At 45.8% G+C, this 21339-nt stretch overlaps 1 protein-coding gene across 5 annotated transcripts in view; it reads right to left on the reverse strand.

Annotated features, from left to right (window-relative positions):
* Positions 1 to 21339, reverse strand: part of LOC113438622 (hexosaminidase D-like) — a 49029-nt gene that overhangs the window by 11535 nt on the left and 16155 nt on the right. For 2 of the 5 annotated variants that reach the window (XM_087912609.1, XM_026704076.2), the window contains exons 2-8: positions 18361 to 18456; positions 16852 to 17095; positions 13944 to 14053; positions 12451 to 12538; positions 4673 to 4837; positions 1864 to 2047; positions 926 to 997 (exon numbers count right to left, since the gene is read on the reverse strand). In XM_087912609.1, the coding sequence (XP_087768735.1) occupies positions 926 to 997; positions 1864 to 2047; positions 4673 to 4837; positions 12451 to 12538; positions 13944 to 14053; positions 16852 to 17095; positions 18361 to 18455 (958 nt within the window). In that variant the 5' untranslated portion in view covers position 18456. Of the gene's footprint in view, positions 1 to 925; positions 998 to 1863; positions 2048 to 4672; positions 4838 to 12450; positions 12539 to 13943; positions 14054 to 16851; positions 17096 to 18360; positions 18457 to 19038; positions 19224 to 21339 lie in introns of those variants that run through there. The other 3 variants (XM_087912608.1, XM_087912611.1, XM_087912610.1) reach the window with 3 other exon arrangements.

Raw genomic sequence — 21339 nt, forward strand, 5'->3', positions numbered from 1 at the left:
GACTTGAAGAGGTGTCCAAGAGCCCTCAGGGAGCTGGCTCTGGGGAGGCAGGGGGAGAGCCGTGGGATCCCAGGCAAAGCGGCACCCAAGGCTTCCCTGTCTCAGAGACGCCAATTTCACGGGAAGGGGATGGTGAGGGGTTAAAACGAGAGGGCCCCTCCCTTTACGCCAACTGGGATACAAGGGGTCCTTTCAAGACACAAAAATGTCTGGTTTTGTTCAACTGCTTAACTTCCTTACGCGCACTGCAAAGACATGAAAGAAAAGAAAAAAGAGAAGAGAAGAGAAAAGAGAAGGGAACAGAGAAGAGAAAAGAAAAGAGAGAAGAGAAGAGAAAAGAAACGAGAAAAGAAAAGAAAAAAGAAAAGAGAAAAAAAGAGAAAAAAGAAGAGAGAAGAGAAAAGAAAAGAGAAAAGAGAAGAGAAAAGAGAAAGATAAAAGAAAAGAGAGAAGAGAAAAGAAAAGAAGAAAAGAGAAGAGAAGAGAAAAGAGAAAAGAAAAGAGAAAGATAAAAGAAAAGAAAGAAGAGAAAAGAAAAGAAGAAAAGAGAAGAGAAGAGAAAAGAGAAAAAGAAAAGAGAGAAGGAAAAGAAAAGAAGAGAAGAGAAAAGAGAAAAGAAAAGAGAAAGAGAAAAGAGAGAAGAGAAAAGGAAAAGGAAAAGAGAAAAGAAGAAAACATAGAAGAGAAAAGAAGAAAAGAGAAAAGAGAGAAGAGAAAAGAAAAGAGAAGAGAAAAGAAAAAGAAAAGAGAAAAGAAAAGAGAAAGAAAAGAGAAAAGAGAGAAGAGAAAAAAAGAGAAAGATAAAAGAAAAGAGAGAAAAGAAAAGAGAAAGAAAAGAGAAAAAAAGAGAGAAGAGAAAAGAAAAGAAGAGAAGAGAAAAGAGAGAAGAGAAAAGGGAAAAGAGAAAAGAAGATGGGAAGCCAACCTATTTGCTGCGTATCGAAGTCTGGAGCGTAAAACCACAGCACGGGAGATGCGTGTTTGGCAATGCCGGAATCTGAAAGACATCCGGTCAGTCCTTGGGTGAGATTGCACAGGTGACTTCTCCAAGTCCACAACCTTGAATGGAGCATGAAAGCCCTGCAGCCGAGGATCGGGTGGGTGACTTCACACCAAGGGCTCAAACCTTCCCTTGGCGGCTGCTCTCAGCACTGGGGTCCCTCTTCTGCCCACCCCACCTCCTCCCTGCTTCTCTGGAACGGCTGAACTGCTTCGGGCACATGACGGTCTCTCTCTCCTGCTCTTCTCTATGACCAGCCCTGCCCCGCCTCCAATGTTTTCCTTGTATAGCCCCCTGTGACATAAGCAGGGGGTGGGATTCAGCCGGTTCAGACCGGTTCAGGCAAACTGGATGTTAAATGTACATCTGGTTCGCTGAACCGGTAGTTGAACCAACTGGCTGGCCCCGCTCAACCCTCCCCTCCCGGGACTCTCCACGCAGCCCATTTTGGATGCAGGTAAGTGCACGAAGACTCTGGGAGGGGAGAAACGGGCCTCCTGGAAGTCCAAAACTGAGCCCATTTCCAGCTTCTGGAGAGCCTCCAGACCCCGAGGGAGGCCGTTTTCGCCCTCCCAGAGTCCCGAGGGAAGCCTCTGGATTCCGGGAAAAATAAAAAACGGCCCTCCCGGAAGTTCCAGTAGGCCACGCCCACCATGGCCACGCCCACTAAGCAACCGGGCAGCGAACCAGTTGCTGGGATTTTTGAATCCCACCCCTGGACGTAAGGTCACCTCAGCCAATCACAGCCGTGGACCTCACCCCACCCTCCAGGTGTGCAGGGACAGCGTCGAGGAAGACCACTGCAAGACGGGCAGGCTAAGGCCAGCGACAGCCCAGGTAGTCCTGGGGGGGATGGCACTGACCTTGGATGGCTGCGACGCCAACCTTCCGCAGCATGTCGTCCCAGAGCAGCACCTGCAGCCCCCACGGCTGGCTGGCGATGAATTGCACCACCTCCCGGATGTGGTTCAGGTACATCTTGCCCGTGTCGCCCCCGTTGCGAGCCATCCAGTTCTTGGAATCCAGCCCTTCGCCCAAGTGGAAGACCTGCAGGGCCACAGAAGTGCCTGAGCAGGACAGAATGGGGGGGGGCTGTTTCCCCCAGCAGGCTCTGCCCTTTCATAGTGGATGAAGCAACCACTTCAATCCCTCGTTTCGGGGTGGGTTGAATGGGGAGGGATTCCACCTGCACTTGAGAAAAACGGGGCTGTCGACAACCCTGAAGTCATTCTGAGCATCTCCAGGGCTGCCGCCGCCGGGCTGGTTGGAGCTGTGGGAGCGAGAGGAGGGGAAAAGAGATAGCGGGGACTTGCAGCCAAATTAAAAATCTTCCTTATGGGAACCAAGGACACTCTCACCAGGTGTTGGGAAGGCGTGGACTGGGACTAATTGACACATGGACTGTGAACCTGATTGGACCATGCGATGGACAGGTAAACGGGAGGGGGGAAGAACATTTACTTTTAAATTTGGGTGCGGGAAACCGCAGGGCTTTAGAATCGGGTTTTCCCCAGAGGAGCCAATATGTCAATGCCCAATAAATCTATTCTTTGTGGAACACTCAGGCCTCAAGCTTTGTTTGAGTTGGGTCTGTTACTTGGAACCCTGACAGCTCTTCCAGACAGAAGCTCCCAAATCAAAGAAGAGAACCAACCTAGAACTAAGGAGAAATTTCTTAAGAGTGAGAACAATTAACCAGTGGAACTACTTGCCTCCAGAAGTTGTGGGTGTTGCATCGCTGGAAGTTTTTAAGAGGAAACCGGACAGCTACTTGTCTGGAATGGTACAGGGTCGTGGTGGCAAGCCTATGGCACGCGTGCCATAGGTGGCACGCAGAGCCAATTGTGCGGGCACATGAGCCCCAGGCAAACTGCACATGCACGCACATCACAGCTGTTTTGGGGCCCGTTTGAGGCCTTTTTCAGCCTCCCAGAGGCTTGAGGGAAGCCTCTGCAGCCTTTGCAGGCCGAAAAATAGGCCCGTTTCATCACTTCCTTTATTTCCGGAAATACCGGAAGTGACGAAAAAGGGCCTCAAGCCTCTAGGAGGTCAAAAAAGGTCTCAAATGGGCCAAAAATCAGCTGGAAGGCACAATGCAGGTAAGGGGGCAGCGTGGGGGGGGGATTGTGCATGCATGCATAGGGGCGTGGTGGGGAGGGCGTGGGTGCATTGCCTTCTGGGTGCTGGCACACGAGCGAGCACAAGCACGGAAACATTTTTTTGGCACAGGAGCCCCAAAAGGTTAGCCACCACTGGTATAGCGTCTCCTGCTTTTGCAGGGGGTTGGCTTAGAAGGCCTCCAAGGGTCCCTTTCTGCTGTAATTATTCTGTTAAATGCTCCCCCCAGCTTGGGCTACCCAAAGGCAGAGTGTATTCTCACTTCATACCCTCATCTACAAGACTTTCTCCTTGAGGATACCGCCCCCCCCATGGCTACCAAGCCTCATCCTGTTTCAGTTTCCTGATCAGAAATATTAAACAAGTCGTTGAATGAATGCCTATCAATGCTTGGGAGAATGATTAACTTGGAAACTCAGAAGTACAGATATACCCAACTGCTGTTTTTAACACACCGAAGAGGCTAATTTTAGTAACAAGCAGGTCCAAGGGTAACTTGGAACCCTTTTCTAACAGAACTGTATTAAATCTCAGCTAGAGCTAATAGCAGGCTGATAAATAAGCATGGCTTGGTTCCCCAATGTTCTCAAAATGTCTAAAGCTGCAAAAAAACAAAAATATAGGAATCAGCCTTTTTAAAGAAACTGTCTTAGAAACATGGAGTTTTTTCTCTTTTTTACGGCTCTGTTAACTCTGATAACCTCCCAGAGTATGTTTTTGCATGATCTTCTGTAATGACAAAAGCAGATCTCATGTATCTGTGCATGCACAAAGGGAAGATCTGTTAGAATGCCAGCAAAACCTTGTCCGCATGTGACACAGGACGGTGGAAAATGTTATGTGCTGCTTTGCTACGTGCGTAATTCCCCAAAGGGCTGCTGGAGAAAAACATCTCTTGAAAGGAAGAGGCAGAAGATCTGTTATTTCGTGGGCGAGAGAGAAGCAAGCTCCTTCCGAGGATCCTGAACTGGGAAAATGGCTGGGAATAACAGAACGGAAAAATGAGAAGGGACCTTGGAGGTCATCTAGTCCAACCCCATACACAGGCAGGCAACCCTATGCCATTTCAGGCAGACGGTTTTCCAATCTCCCCAAAAGTCATTGCAGAGGACACGTCTTGATGCCCTGAAAGGTTGAGCGGCTTTCAACCCATCTGAACTTCCCAAACTCAACCGTGGCCCCAGTCAGGCTGGGATGGAGAATCTGAGGGGATGGGGGGGGGGAAGGATGGGAGGGGGGTGCAGAATCAAATTAAAATAGATACATTGAGCCCCACATCTTTCCTGGACCTACCTTCTTAATGGCTCTTTTGGCCCTTAAATGTTGGCAACATGACCTTTGAGGCATGAGGTTAACACAGAGAATAAGGCTGGGTTTGGGCATCGACCGTACATCGCACCAACCAACCTTTCATGCTCGCAGGGCCATTCTTTTAGCCGCTAACTCAGATGAATGGCAAACGGCTCCCTCTGCCAGATTGTTTCTAGACGAGGGGAGAGTCCAGAGAGAGAGGGATCCCCCAACCATGCAGCAGACTTCTCCCCCTCTATGTACCTCATCGGCCCCAATGTGAACCCAACTGGAGTGGGGGTGCTTGCTGAGGACCTGGGTGAGCAGAGCCTTCAGGAGGGCCAGGGTCTCTGGCAGGTGGGGGTTGAAGCTGTTGGGGAAACGCTCCACCTCGCGCAGATGCCGGTACTTCTCATGTTTCAAGATAAACTGCAAGAAAGAAAGAAAGAAAGAAAGAAAGAAAGAAAGAAAGAAAGAAAGAAAGAAAGAAAGAAAGAAAGAAAGAAAGAAAGAAAGAAAGAAAGAAAGAAAGAAAGAAAGAAAGGAAGGAAGGAGATGTTGGTCATGTCTTGGAGAAGTGGACCTGGAGATGAGATAACAGATAACCAGAGTTGGAAGGGACTTTGTAGGTCCTCTATCCAACCCCCTGTCCCAAGCAGGAGACCCTACACTATTTCTGACAGATGGCAGTCCAGTCTCTTCTTGAAAGCCTCCAGTGATGAAGCTCCCACAACCTCCGAAAGTAACTTCTGTTCCATCGGTTGATTGTTCTCACTGTCAGAAAGTTTCTCCTTATTTCCAGGTTGAATCTCTCCTTGTTCATTTTCCATCCATTATTCCTTGTCTGGCCTTCAGGTGCCTTGGAAAATAGCTTGACCCCTTCCTCCTCTCTGTGGCAGCCCCTCAAATATTGGAACACTGCTCTCCTGTCTCCCCTGGTCCTTCTCTTCCTTAGACTAGCCAAGCCCGGTTCCTGCAACTGTTCATCGTATGTTTTAGTCTCCAGTCCCCTCATCATCCTGGTTGATATTCTCTGCACTCTTTCTAAAGTCTCGACATCTTTTTTAATAGTGTGGTGACCAAAACTGGACGCAGTACTCTAGGTGTGGTTTTACTAAGGCTTTACAGAGTGGTATTAATACCTCCCTTGATCTCGATTGCATCTCTCTATTAATGTAATTTAGGATTGCATTGGCTTTTTTGGCTGCTGCCGCACACTGCTGGCTCATATTTAGCTGGTTGTCCACTAAGACTCCAAGATCCCTCTCACTGTTGTTAAACCTGGTTTCACCCGGTCTATATGTGTACTTTTGGTTTTTCTTGCCTTGAGGCCAGTGTGGAGCTGACAGGAGACAAGGTTTGCATTCAAAGCTAGAAAAGATATTAGCCCACCATAAGATTGTTACTAATTTGTTGCCTGGATGGGTCACTGGACCAACAAAAACCTAGAAAGGACGTGTGTTATGGCAGACAAGAGCTTCTTCTTTCAGATTTCAATCCATGGTCATTATCCTCCAATCTAACCTCCCTCAAAAGGTCTATGGAGATTCTCAGCCATCCAGCTCATGGTTACTCCAAAGATGCTTTTTCAAAAGGCATCTGGACTTCCTTGGTTTTTCCTTGAAGACCTTTTGCTTCTCATCCAGGAAGCTTCATCAGTTCTGACTTGCCTTTTGAATAATCACCTTTGGGGCTTCCTCAAAATATTCAGTGCTGATTGACTAAATAAGGGGAAACCAAGTAGACTTGACTCAGTTTCTTGCCAACCTGGAGTAGGTCTGTTTTCCTCTGTTCTGCCTGAACTGTGACTTCCTGACCTGTGTATAAATTTTGCAAGAAGACAATGAGAAGCTGTAGGAGCCCCAATTTCCTATGAAAATTCCACAGATGCGATGGACACAATCCAAGATCTTTCCATGATCAACGAAGCTCATACGGACTTCTTTTTGGTTCTATGGCTTTACCAGAGATCCAGCATTTATTCAGCAATAATGTCTAGCTCCTCGGCCTTTTAAAAAGCCAACTTGGACACCTGATGTCTCTTTCCATGGACAGCTCTATACTTGCATGTGAAATTAAGGATATTGTACAGGAGTTGATATGCTGTTAGGTCTCCTTCCTTTGGTATTGAACTGTAAACCAATTTCTTCCTATCTGGTGGTCTGAGTGTCATTCTCCAGATTTGCTGGCATAGATTTTAGATTCTTCTGTTTTGCTTGCTGTATTTCCATACATATTCCATTGATTGCTGTAGCTGTTCATCGTATTGACTGGAACACTAATTTAACAGTATATTCTAATATTCAGAATCTCCTAAATGTTCTCTTTTCTAATATATAATTTTCAGGACATTTTTTTCTATGTTATGATATTCAAATTGGTCAATATCAGTCCATTTATATTATATCCTTCGGCACAGTGTTTCTCAATCTTTGCGGTTTTAAGAGGTATAGACTTCAATTCCCAGAATTCCCTAGCCAACATGGGATGGTCCTCCTCTAAGCCGAGTTAAATGGCAATTAGAGCAGCCAAGTATCTTCTTTTATAGCAGACTGTTGATTTCAGTCAGGAGTATCAAAAAACAAACCAAAGCAAGATGGAGGCCATGACAGTGCAGTTGAAGCTCTGCCTGGCTTCAGGTGCATCTACCTACCTTGATTAGTCTGCTGTGGCTGCCATTTTGACTTTTTTAACTACATCCTGCAGACACCTTTGATTCTTTTTTGAGAAGCTGCCCCTATACATGAGAGGCTAGAACAGAGTTTCCCAATCTTAGCAGCTTTAATACACGTGGACTTCAGTTCCCAGAATTCCCCAGCCAGCATGTTGGCTGGGGAACAGCAATAGCAAAGCAGCACTTATATACAGCTTCATAGTGCTTTACAGCCCTCTCTAAGTGGTTTACAGAGTTGGTACATTTCCCCCAACAATCTGGGTCCTCATTTTACTGATCTTGGAAGAATGGAAGGCTGAGTCAACCTCGAGCCGGTCAGGATCGGACTCTTGGCTGTGGGCAGAGTCAGCCCGCAATGCTGCATTCTAACCACTGCACCACCAGGGCTCCTGTAACGGGGCAGCTGGGATGGTCTTCGCCCCTGGGGTGTCCCCCGCTGGGAATATCCACACTTGGCCTACGTTTTCCTGACCTTGTTCACTGAACCCTTCCAAGAACAGCCCAATACCAGTATCATCACTTCGGGGAGACACAGATGGCTGGATAATATTTTAGCACACTTGGTCTACTCATCTTTTTACAAGGGAGTTTTAAATCAGTAGAATGCAAGAAAAGATACATATTTTATTAAAACCAATCTATAAAAATCCACCGAAGTAGAAACGTTAGCTCTGAGAGAATAAAGTGCAACTCAAAACCAGATTCAATATCTAGGCTTTAAGCTTTTTGTTTGCTACTGACAAAACATCTTTTGTTTGCTACTATTTAAGTCTGTTAAGGGGAACAAATGGCGGAACCAAATGAAGTGCAGCTTTTACATCAATGAAAGCTGCATATAAACGATTTCTTATAACTCTACTTTTCTAGCATTAATGGAGGTTATAAATGTTGGCTGGCCTTGCCCACTTCTAGCTTACTTTACAATGAAAATCCTCTTGACATTTCACCCTTTTTTTTGATAAAATGCATGAAACAAACCTCCCTGACTGATAAACAAATTTAACATTAACCTTGCTGTTTTTTATATATGTTAACTATAAAAGAACTAACAGTTCCTTTATCACAACTCACAGATAGAAGAACATTATACACGACTGTTTCTCTGAGTAGCAAGTAGACAAACAGACTCTAGAGCTTTTCATCAAATTGCTCTTGATTTGGAATTTCAAAAGAAAATTCAGATGGATTATGGATTTCCTGCTTTATTCCTTCTTTTATAGCAATTCGTGCTACCGTTTTCTACTTAATTTCAATCTCCATTTCTATATTGCAGGTTTGGATAATACAGTATTTTGGGCATGTCGATTGAAAACACATTTACTTTCAGCTTCTGAAGTACGTCTGCATAGTTTTGATTAAATTTGTGAAGAGATATCTCAAAATCGTTAACTCACCCTTGAGTGTACTGGGCAATTTGATGGTTGTAATAGAACTACAAGTACTTCCTTGACTTATGACCATAGTTGAGCCCAGAATTACAGTTACAAGTTCATGCCGGTCGTTAAGCAGGTTACCAAGGGATCATGCCCAATTTAAGACATTTTTTGCAGCTGTCATTAAATGAATACTTTGTCCCCAAGGGGTATTTTTCAGTTAAAAATCATAAATTGCAGTCAAGTAATTGACTGCTGGGTGCTGCAAATGGCCATATATACGGGCCACTTGCCAAGCTCCCAAAATGCGATCATGTGACCTCAGGGGGATCCGGCCATTGGAAGTTCGATTTGTAAGCAGGCCGGAAGAGGTCCGTTGTAACTCTGAATGATCGGTCCTAGATTGAGGACTACCTGCATCATTGTTTTTAACTGCGGGAATTTAGAGTTTGTTCTGGATTGGGACTCTTATTTTATTTTCATTCTGAAAAGAACGAGGCACTAATTGCTTGGGAACAGGATACTGCTGGGAGCGACTCTGAACCAGTGGTGTTTCTTTGCTGTGCCCCCAAACAGTCTTGCAGAAATAAACCAAGATAGCCCCGGCCTATCTTTTAAGGAACCCGTTCTAAAGCAGGGAGGTCTTCACATTCCCTTTTAAATAATAGAATCATTTTGATTACTAAGGATTTCAGCCACAAAACCCTGTTCTGGTCAGCAAAATAGCACCGCGGAAGGGCTGCAGACCAAGTCTCAACCCAGAAAATTCCTAGTTCATTCGCAAAGTTCTTATTAGTAGAACATGGTCCTCTTTGTAGACTTCAGTTCAGCATTCAATACCATCATTCCAGACATTCTTCTAAGTAAATTAAACCAACTAGCGGTACCTGAACACACTTGTAAGTGGATCGTAAGCTTCCTAACAGACAGGAAGAAGCAGGTGAAGCTAGGCGGAATCACCTCCGATACCTGTACATTCAGCACAGAGGACCCCAAGGCTGTGTGCTATCTCCACTTCTCTTCTCCCTATATACCAATGACTGAATCTCAAACGATCCATCTGTTAAAATACTGAAGGTTGCTGATGACACTACAGTGACTGGTCTCATTCCAGACAACGACGAATCCACCTACAGACGGGAGGTTGTACAACTTGCCTCATGGTGTAACCGGAACAATCAGGAACTGAACACACTCAAAACCGTAGAAATGGTGGTAGACTTTAGAAGAAACCCTCCCATACTACTACCTCTCACAATACTAGACAACACAGTATCAACAGTAGAGACCTTCAAATTTCTAGGTTCTACTATATCACATGACCTAAAATGGACACCTAACATCAAAAACATCATCAAAAAAGCACAACAAAGAATGTTCTTTCTGCGCCAACTCGGAAAGCTCAAATTGCCCAAGGAGCTGCTGATCCAGTTCTACAGAGGAATTATTGAGTCTGTCATCTGCACCTTTATAACTATCTGGTTTGGCTCTGCAACCCAACAAGACAGACACAGACTTCAGAGAGAAATTAGGACTGCAGAAAAATCAATGGCTACCAATAAGCCTTCTATCGAGGACCTGTATACAGCACAACTTAAAAAGAGGATTGTGAAAATATTTACAGACCCCACGTATCCTGGACATAAACTGTTTCAACTCCTACCCTCAAAACGATGCTATAGGGCAATGCACATCAGAACAACTAGTTTTTTCCTGAATGCCATCACTCTGCTGAATAAATAATTCCCTCAACACTGTCCAACTATTTACAAAGTCTGCACTACTATTACTTATTAATCTTCCCATCACTCCTTATCACCCATCCCCTCCCACTTGTGACTGTATGACTGTAACTTGTATCCGTACAATTTATATTGACTGTTTCCTAGTATGATTTGATTGCTTATTGTACCTATGACTATTATTATTAAGTGTTGTACTTGATGATTTTTGGTAAGCTATTAACTTCTCAATGAAGTTCCTCTTCAAATTCTCAATTACTTAAATATAGGTAGTCCTAGGCTTACAACAGTTCATTTACTGGCCATTCAAACTTACAACGGCACTGGAAAAAGTGACGTATGAACGTTTTTCATACTTATGCATGAGGGCTCCGACAGTTACCCCCATTTAAATCATGAACCTCTAGCTGAATTTCCAGAACTTAAAGAAGATTTATTAGTAGTAGACATGTCTGACACTGCCTGGGTGTGGCCGGCTCTGAGGCACATCATTCATTGCCACCCTTGACCCTGGTTTCCCCACACCCGCTGGGTGTATCATAATTCATATTCTCCAATGGGACACATCCATAGCCAAGAGCCATCAATCAGGCTCTCCAGTTAGAATTTTGCACGGCAAAAACTTCGGTCACCTACTTACTATCTTTGAAAACAATGATGGAATGCAGTTTCAGTTTGCAAGCTGCCGCATTGCTCCCCCCTCCCTTTCTGTTAGCAACTCTAAAAGACCATAGAAATATTTTATGAGTTGACACCCAGCTGCTGTTTATACTTATTTATTGGATGGATGTTTTATTGTTTCAACGTCTTTTCAATTGTTTTAGAATTGTAAGCTGCCCAGAGTCACTTGGTTTAGTTGCCTGGGTGTAGCTGACTCTGAGACACATCATTCATTGTCACCCTTGACCCTGGTTTCCCCTCACTCGCTGGGTGTATCATAATTCATATTCTCCAACGGGACACCTCCATAGCCAAGAGTCATCAATCAGGCTCCCCAGTTAGAATTTTGCTTGGCAGAAACTTCAGTCGCCTAGTTACTATCTTTGAAAACATCGATGGAATGCAAGCTGCCCACTGCGGCCTCCTCCCTTTCTGTTGGCAACTCTAAAAAAGACCTATTTTATGTGTTGACATTATGACTACTGCAGCATCCCCAAGATCATGTGACAGATGCTTGGCAACTGACTCCTATCTGTGACTCGTTGCAGTGTTCCATTTTTGCGACCTTCTGACAACATCAATAGGGAAGCCAGGCTCACTTTACAACCTGTTACTAGTTTAACAACTGCAACGATTCACTTAGCAACCATGGCAAGAAACGGGGCAAAACTCACCTAACAAATGTCCCACTTAGCCAAATAAATTTTGGGCTCAATTGTGGTCATAAGTCAAGACTACCTTTATTAAAAATAAATAAAAATAAAAGCAACCTTTTTCTAAACTACCATCAATCACAACGCTCTTGTGGCTCTCTCCAGCAGTATTAAATTGCTCAGCGGTATTAAATTGCTCATGGCAGATTCTTTGTTATCCTTGCATATTGAACATAAACTAAAGTTAGATATAAATAAATAAATAAACCCTTTGCTGGGTCTGCTTCTGCTCTCATGTTTATCCCCTCAGGTGCTGTCACTCTGCTTAGAAAGCCAGCTTTGGTGGTTTGCTCTGGGGCGCAGCCCATCTCCAGCAGGGACTGGCCAAACCAGGCCTAGAGCACCTGGTTGCACCCCTCAACTTACTTCGTTCAGTTGGGGAACCATCAGTTTTATTCATAGGCCAGAGAAAAATGGGGATAGTAGGCAGAGGGAAAAGACTACAAAATAAAAATCAGCATGTGAAATCAGAGAATGTGACCTATAAAATCTACTGTCACAAAATCATGGCAGTTTAACAAAAGAATCCGCCAATTGAGTTCGAGTTAGCCCGGTTTAGATTTCGTAGCTGGGCATACTATGCAAGTCCAGCCTATTTGGCTGAGTTTATGGTTGGATGGATTGCACACAACCGGGAAGAGGGTTAATTCTCTGGGCAACGTCAGTGTGTTGTTGAAAATGCCAGAACAATTTGTTGGCCAAGGCTGAGCCACAGCTGCGTGTCTTCCTTGTCTCAGCTGGAGCCCATTCAACTCAAGCCCCGTGTGCGCACATCAGAGTGTGACCAGGATATGTGTGCAAAACCATAGAGGCCAGGCCTTGGGCATCCCTCCAAAGTGCACAAGGGACAAATTAAGGACAGCCAGCCAGCCGCTCCTACCTCCACGTGCCCGAAAGTCTGCACTAACGGGATTATTTCCAGTTTATTGAGGCCTGCCAGCTCCTGGATCTTCACGATGTCTTCCTCACTGTCAAGACAGAAAAGAAGTCGTCAGCCCTGAGCCAGCCCTGCCCTGGATCCCAGCCAGGACAAGAAGGGAGGGAGGGGGCCTGCTAAGACCACCCAAAGGGACTGCTTTGCCCATCTCAATGAGAAGATCTGGCTGCACATTTTAAGGGAGGGGGGGCCATGTCAGAGACCCAATTTCCTGCTCCTCCACAAATCCATGAATGCTCAGGATATTCAGAGCGGGCCATAAATGTGGGCCCAGGAAGGAAATGGTGGGGTGAAAGGAGGAAGGGGGGCGGGCACCACTTCCATTGACAAAAGGGACCCAGGAAAAGAGCCACTTCCCAACCGTGGGCACCTTTGCCAAAGGGGTTCTGCAGAGGTGAGTCGGGGTTTTTTAAAGGGAGGGAAGTGGGGAGGAGGCCTGAGCCCCCGCACAGTTTCCGTCCGTTTTGCTCTTTAAAATTCTCCCCAAACCCACACAATATATACGGGTGCACATCCTGTCTCAAAACGCAGGCAGCCCTGAAAGGGTGCTGGCTAGATGCCATGGTGGACGTGCCCACCCTGCCCTTGCAGTAAAGAAACAAATATTCTCCCCTCCCCCCCTTTGAATCAACCAAGGGAAGGGACCGTTGGCTTTTCAGCTAATCATTAGGGTTTAGTTTGCTCTATTGTCATTGCACTTTGTACAACAAAATCAAACACCAACTTCAGTGCACATCATGACCATGAAAATAAACACAAACGCACATCCTTCATACGCCACACACTGAATTGAAAACCCCTGATATTGCATGAACGTTGCACTATTATACAGCAGAATTCAAAAAAGCTACTGCCTTGGGACAGAAGCTATTTTTCAGCCTATTTGTCCTTGTTTTTATTATTATCCTGTACCGTCTGCCAGATGGTAATAGTTCAAAAAAAAGGGGGTGCCCAGGATGAGATGGATCTTTGAGGATGTTTTGAACTTTCTTAAAGCTCTTCCAAAAAGGGGAGGGGGCAACCCATGATCCTCTGGGCAATGACATTAACCCTCTGGAGCGCCGTCCTATCTGCCACTGTGCAATTGGCAAACCCTACAGAGGTGCCGTAAGTTAAAATACTCTCCGTGGTGCAGCGGGAGAAGGTCACCAGCAGTTTTTCATTCGGTGGTTGTTTGCTCATTAACCCAACTGGGAGGTTGCACAGCCCAATGTGAAATGCCGATGCCCACACACCACTGAGAACATGGCAGATGAGCTCTGGGTTCCTCTCCCCCCTCCTCCCCCCATTTTGGCTACTCTAGGCACACCGCAGGAACATCATTTCTGAGCTTGAGGGTCTTCACTTCCCCGGAGGGCCAGAGCCACACCTGGCCTAGCTCCTCCATCTCCCCTCCCCCCCCCCAGCCCTTGCCAAAGCCGTCCAGTCTGCCTTACCTGTATGCATAGGGAGACCTGAGGATCTCCAGTTCTCCCTTGAAGGGGAACATGTCTTCGTACTCGATCAGGACCCCGTTGGCCCCCATCTTGGAGAAGAGCGGGAAGATCTGTGTGGAAGGAGGACACACCTGAGCTTAGTAAAACAAAATTGCCTGCTACAACATCCTACCTGTCAATGACTACTTTGGCTTCAACCGCAACAATACACGGGCAAACAACAGATACAAACTCAATGTAAACCGCTCCAAACTCGATTGCAGAAAATACGACTTCAGCAACAGAATGGTTAATGCCTAGAACTCACCACCTGACTCTGTTGTTACATCCTCAAACCCCCAAAGCTTTAACCTTAAACTGTCTCCCAGGGACCTCACCCCATTCCTAAGAGGTCTGTAAGGGGTGTGCATAAGTGCACCAGTGTGCCTACCGTCCCTGTCCTACTGTTCCCACTTATTCATACTCATTTATTATGTATATACTTATACCTGTTGATACTTATATGTTATGTTCATACTTAGACTTGTATTCTCAAACATGCTTGACAAACTAAATAAATATATAAACAAACAAACATAAGGTCTGTCAGAATAGCTCAGCATTGGGGGGTGGGGGTGGGGGAGAGCGGAAACAGAATCCAGCAGGGAGGCAAGAGGGGAGGCCGCCTCCTTTCACCCCCAACTAGCAGCCCAGGGCACCATCCACAAGGAGTACAAGCCATTTGCAGGAGACCGTTGGCCCAACTTGGCCACTTCTCAGCCTCCCCTCAGCCCGCAAGGGAGCCCAGAAGCCGTTTTCAGGCCATTCAACAGATGCAGCTTCTGGGGCTGGACACTTCCATCCCACATGCCTAGCAGCTCCATTGCCAAAGTGGAGAATTTATTCCTGGACGCAAAATCTACTTAGATAACTAACAAAGATATACTGACATTTAACATAAGGCTGCTTCTCTTCCTCCAGACTGCCACAGACCGTCTTGAGAAGTTCTGCAACCCCAAAGGAAGTTGGCCAAGACGTCACAGTGAGGGTTGGGCGTGAACTTAATGACCTCTAGTTAATTTTCTTTACTGTTAGAAACTTTCTCCTTAATTCCAGGTTACTTCTCTCCTTGATTAGTTTCCATCCAGTTTCTTGTCCTGCCTTCTGCTGCTTTGGAGAATAATTTGACCCCTTCTTCCTTGTGGCAGCCCCTCAAATACTGGAAGTCTGCTATCACAGCACCCCAAGACTTTCTTTTCACTAGATTTTTGAGTAACTGCATCACATTACTGGCTCCTGCATCGGACAAGGAAATTAAGATCCTTTTCACTGCTCTCAACCCGGCTCTTTCCTTTCCCAAATGTGCATCTTACCATTTTCCTCTGCAGCAAAGAACTTTACGTTTCTGTGTTAAATTCCATCCCGTCTCCTGCATGCCGCCACATCCCCACACATGCGCGCCAGATACCTGACAATCAGCTATCGGGCGGGTGGTGCGCACACATGCACAGTACATGTTTTCTGGGTGAGTGCTCACATGCTGGCAGTAATGGCTCTGCGTGCCACTTCTGGCACGTGTGCCATAGGTTCACCGCCACGGTTCTAGACTGTCTAGGTCGAGGTCCCCAAACTTGGCAACTTTAAGACTGGTGCTTTGCTGGCTGGGGAATTCTGGGAGTTGAAGTCCACAAGTCTTAAAGTTACCGAGGTTGGAGCAGCGTTTCTTAAGCTTTTTCCTCTTGGGACCACTTCTCACCTTTTTAAAATTTAGGAGAAGCCAAAATAACTCATAAAAGGTGAAATATTCATCTGATAAGCAGACAAACCTGATTGGTACAGGAAGACTTGCTCACTCCAGGAAATAATGGATATGCCTTAAATACGAGTCACCTTGATTTTTTTCTTTTTTCCTGCACTCAGACCACCTTACTTGAAAGGGAGTGTTTGGAAATTAAAACACCTGCAATTGTTTCATAGCTCTACAGGTGCAGTTCTTTCAGCTGTAGATTTTTTTCTTCCTTTAAAGACTGACAAAACTGGATTATGATTATTATTATAAGAAGAGGTGTGTGTTTCTAAAAACCTTAGCAAAGTATACACACAAAGCTATTTGTGTCACAAAGTCCTCTGTCTGTAGAACAAGTAGTTCTTAGAAAAGGGATGGCAAACCTATGACATGTGTGACAAGCCAATAGTGTTCACCAACCACCTGACACAATTATTCTCGGAAGCACTACTCCAAAAATGAGTTTGTTTTACTTTACAGATTAACAGATTTGTAAGGGACCTTGTAGGTCATCTAGTCCAACCCCCTCACCCAAGCAGGAGACCCTACACCATTTCTGACAGATGGCAGCCCAGTCTCTTCTTGAAAGCCTCCATTGATGAAGCTCCCACAACTATCAAAGGCAACTTTTGTTCCATGGTTTGATTGCTCTCACTGTCAGAAAGTTTCTCTTTATTTCCAGGTTGAATCTCTCCTTCTTCAGTTTCCATCCATTATTCCTTGTTTGGCCTTCAGGTGCTTTGAAAAATAGCTTGGCCCCCTCCTCCTGTCAGTGGCACCCCTCAAATATTGGAAGACTGCTATCCTGTTCTCCCTTGGTCTTTCTCTTCACTAGACTTGCCATTCCCAGTTCCTGCAACTGTTCTTCATATGTTTTCTTTCATTTTTGTAATTATTTGACATTGCTTTATATAATAGATAACACTACATATGATTGAATTGTATTTTTTAAAAATAAATACCTATGTCAAAAATTGTTTATCTTTCATTGGGGGAGAGACACACCAGCAAAGTCACGTTAGGCATTTTCTGAATTTTTGACAGGCGGCCCTGAAAGAATTCACCATCACTGTCTTAGCTGCTTGGTATTAAGGGATATACAATCCCACCTCCTGGGATCCTCCCGCTCACAGTGCAACTCACCTGCTCCAGGTAGGATACTTTAGGAGCTGCCCCTTTGAGGTCCAGATGGACCAACCGCATCTGCGTGGAGCTAAAATCCCGGTGGGGCAGTTTCTTTGACTCTGGGCCAGGCGCTCCGGCCGCTGCCTGGTGATCCAAATGTCCCGACAATCGAGCCTGGGTGTTGCCTGGCTGTTTCACGTCCTGAGCACTGCCCCAGAAGTGGCTTTCCCCGTTAATTTCCCTGCGCTGGTCCAGTGTAAAGCTGCAACGAGGAACAGAGAGGAGGCTCAGGGCCAGGAAAAATACTCCATGACCCTGAGCTATTCGGAGTTGGCCAAGGACACAATTGAGGCAGCGGGAACCTCTTGCCATGTGTATGATGTACAAAGAGACCTGACTAAAATAATGTGTTTCCCCCAAAATAAGACCCTGTCTTATAATTTTTTGCCTCCAAAAAAAGGTACCAGGTCTTATTTTGGGGGGGGATGTCATCCACTGAGTCGCCTCACTTGCGTGCATTGTCCCCCAGCCTCCTTTTCGCTGTCAGAGGCCTTCAGGAACTTCTTCTTCTGTGGCCAGCAAGGCTTTTCTGGAGGCCTCTGCAGCCGATAACAGAGCTCCATGCAGAGGCTCTGGGAGGGCAAAAAACAGGCCGAAACGGAAGTTACGGAAGTCTTGGAAATGGGTGTGTTTCCGGCTTCCGGAGGCCCTCTGGAGCCCGGGGGAGGGTGTTTTCACACTCCCAGAGGCCCGAGGGAAGCCTCCGGACTCTGGGGAAAGCAAAAAAATGGCTGAACCAAAAGTTCAGGTAGCCCACGCCCACCGTGGCCACACCCATCTAGCATCCGGTCAGAGAACCGGTTCCTGGGATTTTTGAATCCCGCTCCTGGTGAGACCCCAGCAGGAAGCAAGTCCTAGAAGGGGATCGGAGAAAGGAAAAATGGCTCTGGAGCTGCAGGTCTAGACTAGCGTGGAAAAAGGCAGCCCTTGCAGGAGGTCTCTGCCCCAGCAGACCACCCTACAGGCCGAGAATAACAGAGCTGGAAGGGACCTTGGAGGTCGTCTAGTCCAACCCCCTGCCCGAGCAGGAAACCCTATATCATTTCAGACCAATGGTTGTCCAGCCTCCTCTTGAAAGCCTCCAGTGATGGAGCACCCACAACTTTGGAATGCCAACCACTGGTTAATTGTTCTCACCATTAGGAAATATCTCCGTAGTTCCAGGTTGGAAGGATCCTTCCTTAGGATCCTCCCCCAACATTATGCAAACCAAAACCCCAAAGGGATTTTCTTTTATCGTATGGCACATTCACATCACAGTTCGATAAATAACCCACAAGAGATTAAAAATATGAGATCCAAAATATTATAAAACGTATATTTGGATAACAGATATAATTTTTTTTGCTTCATCCCAACCAGGAAATCAGCCAAAAGGGAGACCATCCGGAAGGGCTGATAAAATTCATTCCACCTGGAGCACCACAGGGGCTGCAGGAAATGTGCCCTCCAATGCCTAGCACTCACCTGTCCCGGAAGAAGAACTTGATGCCAGCCAGTGCCACCGTCAGGAGGACCGCAAGACGCAGCAGGTTAAGCTTCTGGCTGCGGTGGAGCGCCATCCTGCCAAAGAGAAGGGGAGCAAAGAGGAAACACCAAACATTGACCAGGAGGCCAAGGTCAGCCAAGGATCCCGGCACAGAAGCCAATCTTCCCCATCAGGAGCTCTTTACAGATATACCTTGAACGGCAACTCCCATACAAGCAGGGGGATCACAGCCCACGGAACTGGAGTTGGGGCTGGCTGACAAAGTCAGGAAATGGCACCATCCTGAAGAGGATGGATCTGGATCCCTCCTGGAGACCCGAGGACCGTGGGAGAGTTTCCCCAGCACTTCCCTTCCTTACCGATTTACTTACTTACACACTCACTTATTTATATTCTCTATTTATTACTTTTAAAAATAATTCAAGGCAGCAAACATATCCAATATAAAAGGTAAAGGTTCCCCTCGCACCTACGTGCGAGTCGTTTCTGGCTCTAGGGGTCGGGGCTCATTTCCGTTACAAAGCCGAAGAGCCAGTGCTGTCTGAAGACGTCTCCGTGGTCACGTGGCTGGCAGGACTAAACGGCGAAGGCGCACAGAACGCTGTTCCCTTCCCCCCAAAGGGGTCCCTATTCTACTTTTCTACTTGCATTTTTACCTGCTTTCAAACTGCTAGGTTGGCAGAAGCTTCCGGGACAAGTAACAGGAGCTCACTCCATTACACAGCACTAGGGATTCAAACCGCCAAACTGCCAACCTTTCTGAATGACAAGCTCAGCACCTTCGCCACTGAGCCACAGCATCCAGTATATAGGCTAACATCACCTCCTAGAGATAAACATTCCAGGCTGGCAAGGGACGATAACAAGAAATAAGCCTCCTTTGACCAACATGACAGAAGCAAAAACAACAGAGCTGATTACTCTGTTGGGAGGCGATTGGGAGGGGCTATTACCCTTGCAAGGGCTAAATTGATTAATGATATATAAAGGAAGAGGTCTCTGTAATGGTAACTTAATACTGTGATGATGTCAGCAAAGGCTTATGAAAGCTCAGTAAGTACAATAAATATAATTTTAGTTCCGGAGATCTGGAACCTGGAACTCGTATTGTTAGAATAGGTGTGTGTGTGTGTGTGTGTGTGTGTGTTTGTGTGTGTATCTCCAATATACCTTCCTCCTTTTCCACCCACAATAATAATCCCGTGCATTGGGTTGAGAGAATGACTCGCCCAAGGTCAAGCAGCCAGCTTTCATGGCTAAGATGGGAACAGAGCTCATGGTCTCCCAGTTTCTAGCCTTCTGCCTTAACCACTAAACCAAACTGGTTCTCATAACTGTAGACATCTTCATTTGGTTGTGATTTTTGCTGGGGGCACCTAAAAACCAGCACATACCAGAATATCTGCATATGCATTTAATATTTTGCCTTCATTTTTATATCCAATAGATGGCAAATATATCCAACATGCCTTCCTCCTCCTGTTTTCCCCACAACAACAACAACCCAGTGAGGTGAGATGGGCTGAGAGGGAGCGACTGGCTCAAAGTCACCCAGCCGGCTTTCATGCCTACGGCAGGACTAGAACTCACCATCTCCTGGTTTGAAAAAAACAGACCTTTCATTTAGTATTGCATGAACTTTGGCAGAAAAGATGCTATCAAATATTATACACTGCTATTTTTATTGAAATATAAATAATAAGAGTGTTTCCTTCAGGTATTTAAGTCACTGCTACCATTTTAAACACGTAGACGGTAATTGAATTATTTTTCACAAAGTGCTGCTTAGAATGACAACTTGTGGCCCAACCTCTGCTCATCACAGAGGAGGCTTACGTCTGTCATTCTGACCTCAGAGCCCAAACTAGCTTAATCCACAGGAGAAAGACTCTTAAGTGCAAGACACAAACTAGAGCCACACTCTTACAAAGCACAATTTGGATTGTTAAGAAGGGATCAGACTTTGCTTTCTCCTGATTTACAAGCAAGGAGCACTTTCAGCCTCCATTTTCTCCTCCTTACTGCATTCCAACTCCATCCTAGGTCAACAGATCTTAGCAATCAAGCCACACAACAGAACATGAACAACTGAGCACAAAGCAAACCCAGCTACCGAATCCGTAATGTCCGGAAGAGCAATGAGAGAGCCGTGGTGGAAGATCAAAGCTCAAGATTTGGACCTTGGCTCCAGAGGGATCCCGGGGGCGGCGGGGGGGTGGGGTGTTGGGTACCAGAGTGAACAGAAACTCCAAGATGCACCATGCAGAGGCCATGGAGGGGGGGCGTGTCCAACTGTTCAGCGCCTACCATGCTTTTCCTAGCCAGGTTGTGCCCGAGTGATGCCCAGTGTTGAAATAGCTGCCAGCTGCAGCAGCCTGTGCCTTCCTTCTCTGACGATTTCCTGACCTGGCCAACTCTTCCTCTTTGCTTCGTGAGCTTTGCCAGCATCAGATTTCACTACCTTTGAATCTAGAACGTGCCCAAACTTTCCCTCTGTTTGCTGGATTTATGAGCTTATCTAGTTAAGCAAAACAGAGATCACCCCCTTTTTTTTTTAAGGATTATTTAGTCACATTCTCTCTGTTGCTTATAGTCCACTGTCAGGCTTGAATGACAGGCCAGTCAATTTCTATTCCAACCAATGGATCAACACTCAATCGATCTCCATTGTATACGTTCTCCAAGACATGAAGCTTCAGATTGCAAAAACCTCTTTTTCCCAAATGCAATGAGGTGATATGATTATAGAAATATTGTGCTATAATGGAAAATATCAGTAATATTTCTATAATCATATCATCCCATTGCATTTGTCCCTGGGTGGGGGGGTGGGGGGGAGAATACATGAAGAACCTGTTAGAAAAACATGAGCTTCGCCATTCTTCTGGAGGAGAACACCGCATAAAAATCCCTTTCCTCCAGTCCTGAAATCGAAATGACTTCATGTGTGCAAAGTG

Source organism: Pseudonaja textilis, chromosome 14, assembly GCF_049901715.1.
Source record: "Pseudonaja textilis isolate UNSWEBS1 chromosome 14, rPseTex1.2, whole genome shotgun sequence".
NCBI classification, from domain to species: domain Eukaryota; kingdom Metazoa; phylum Chordata; class Lepidosauria; order Squamata; family Elapidae; genus Pseudonaja; species Pseudonaja textilis.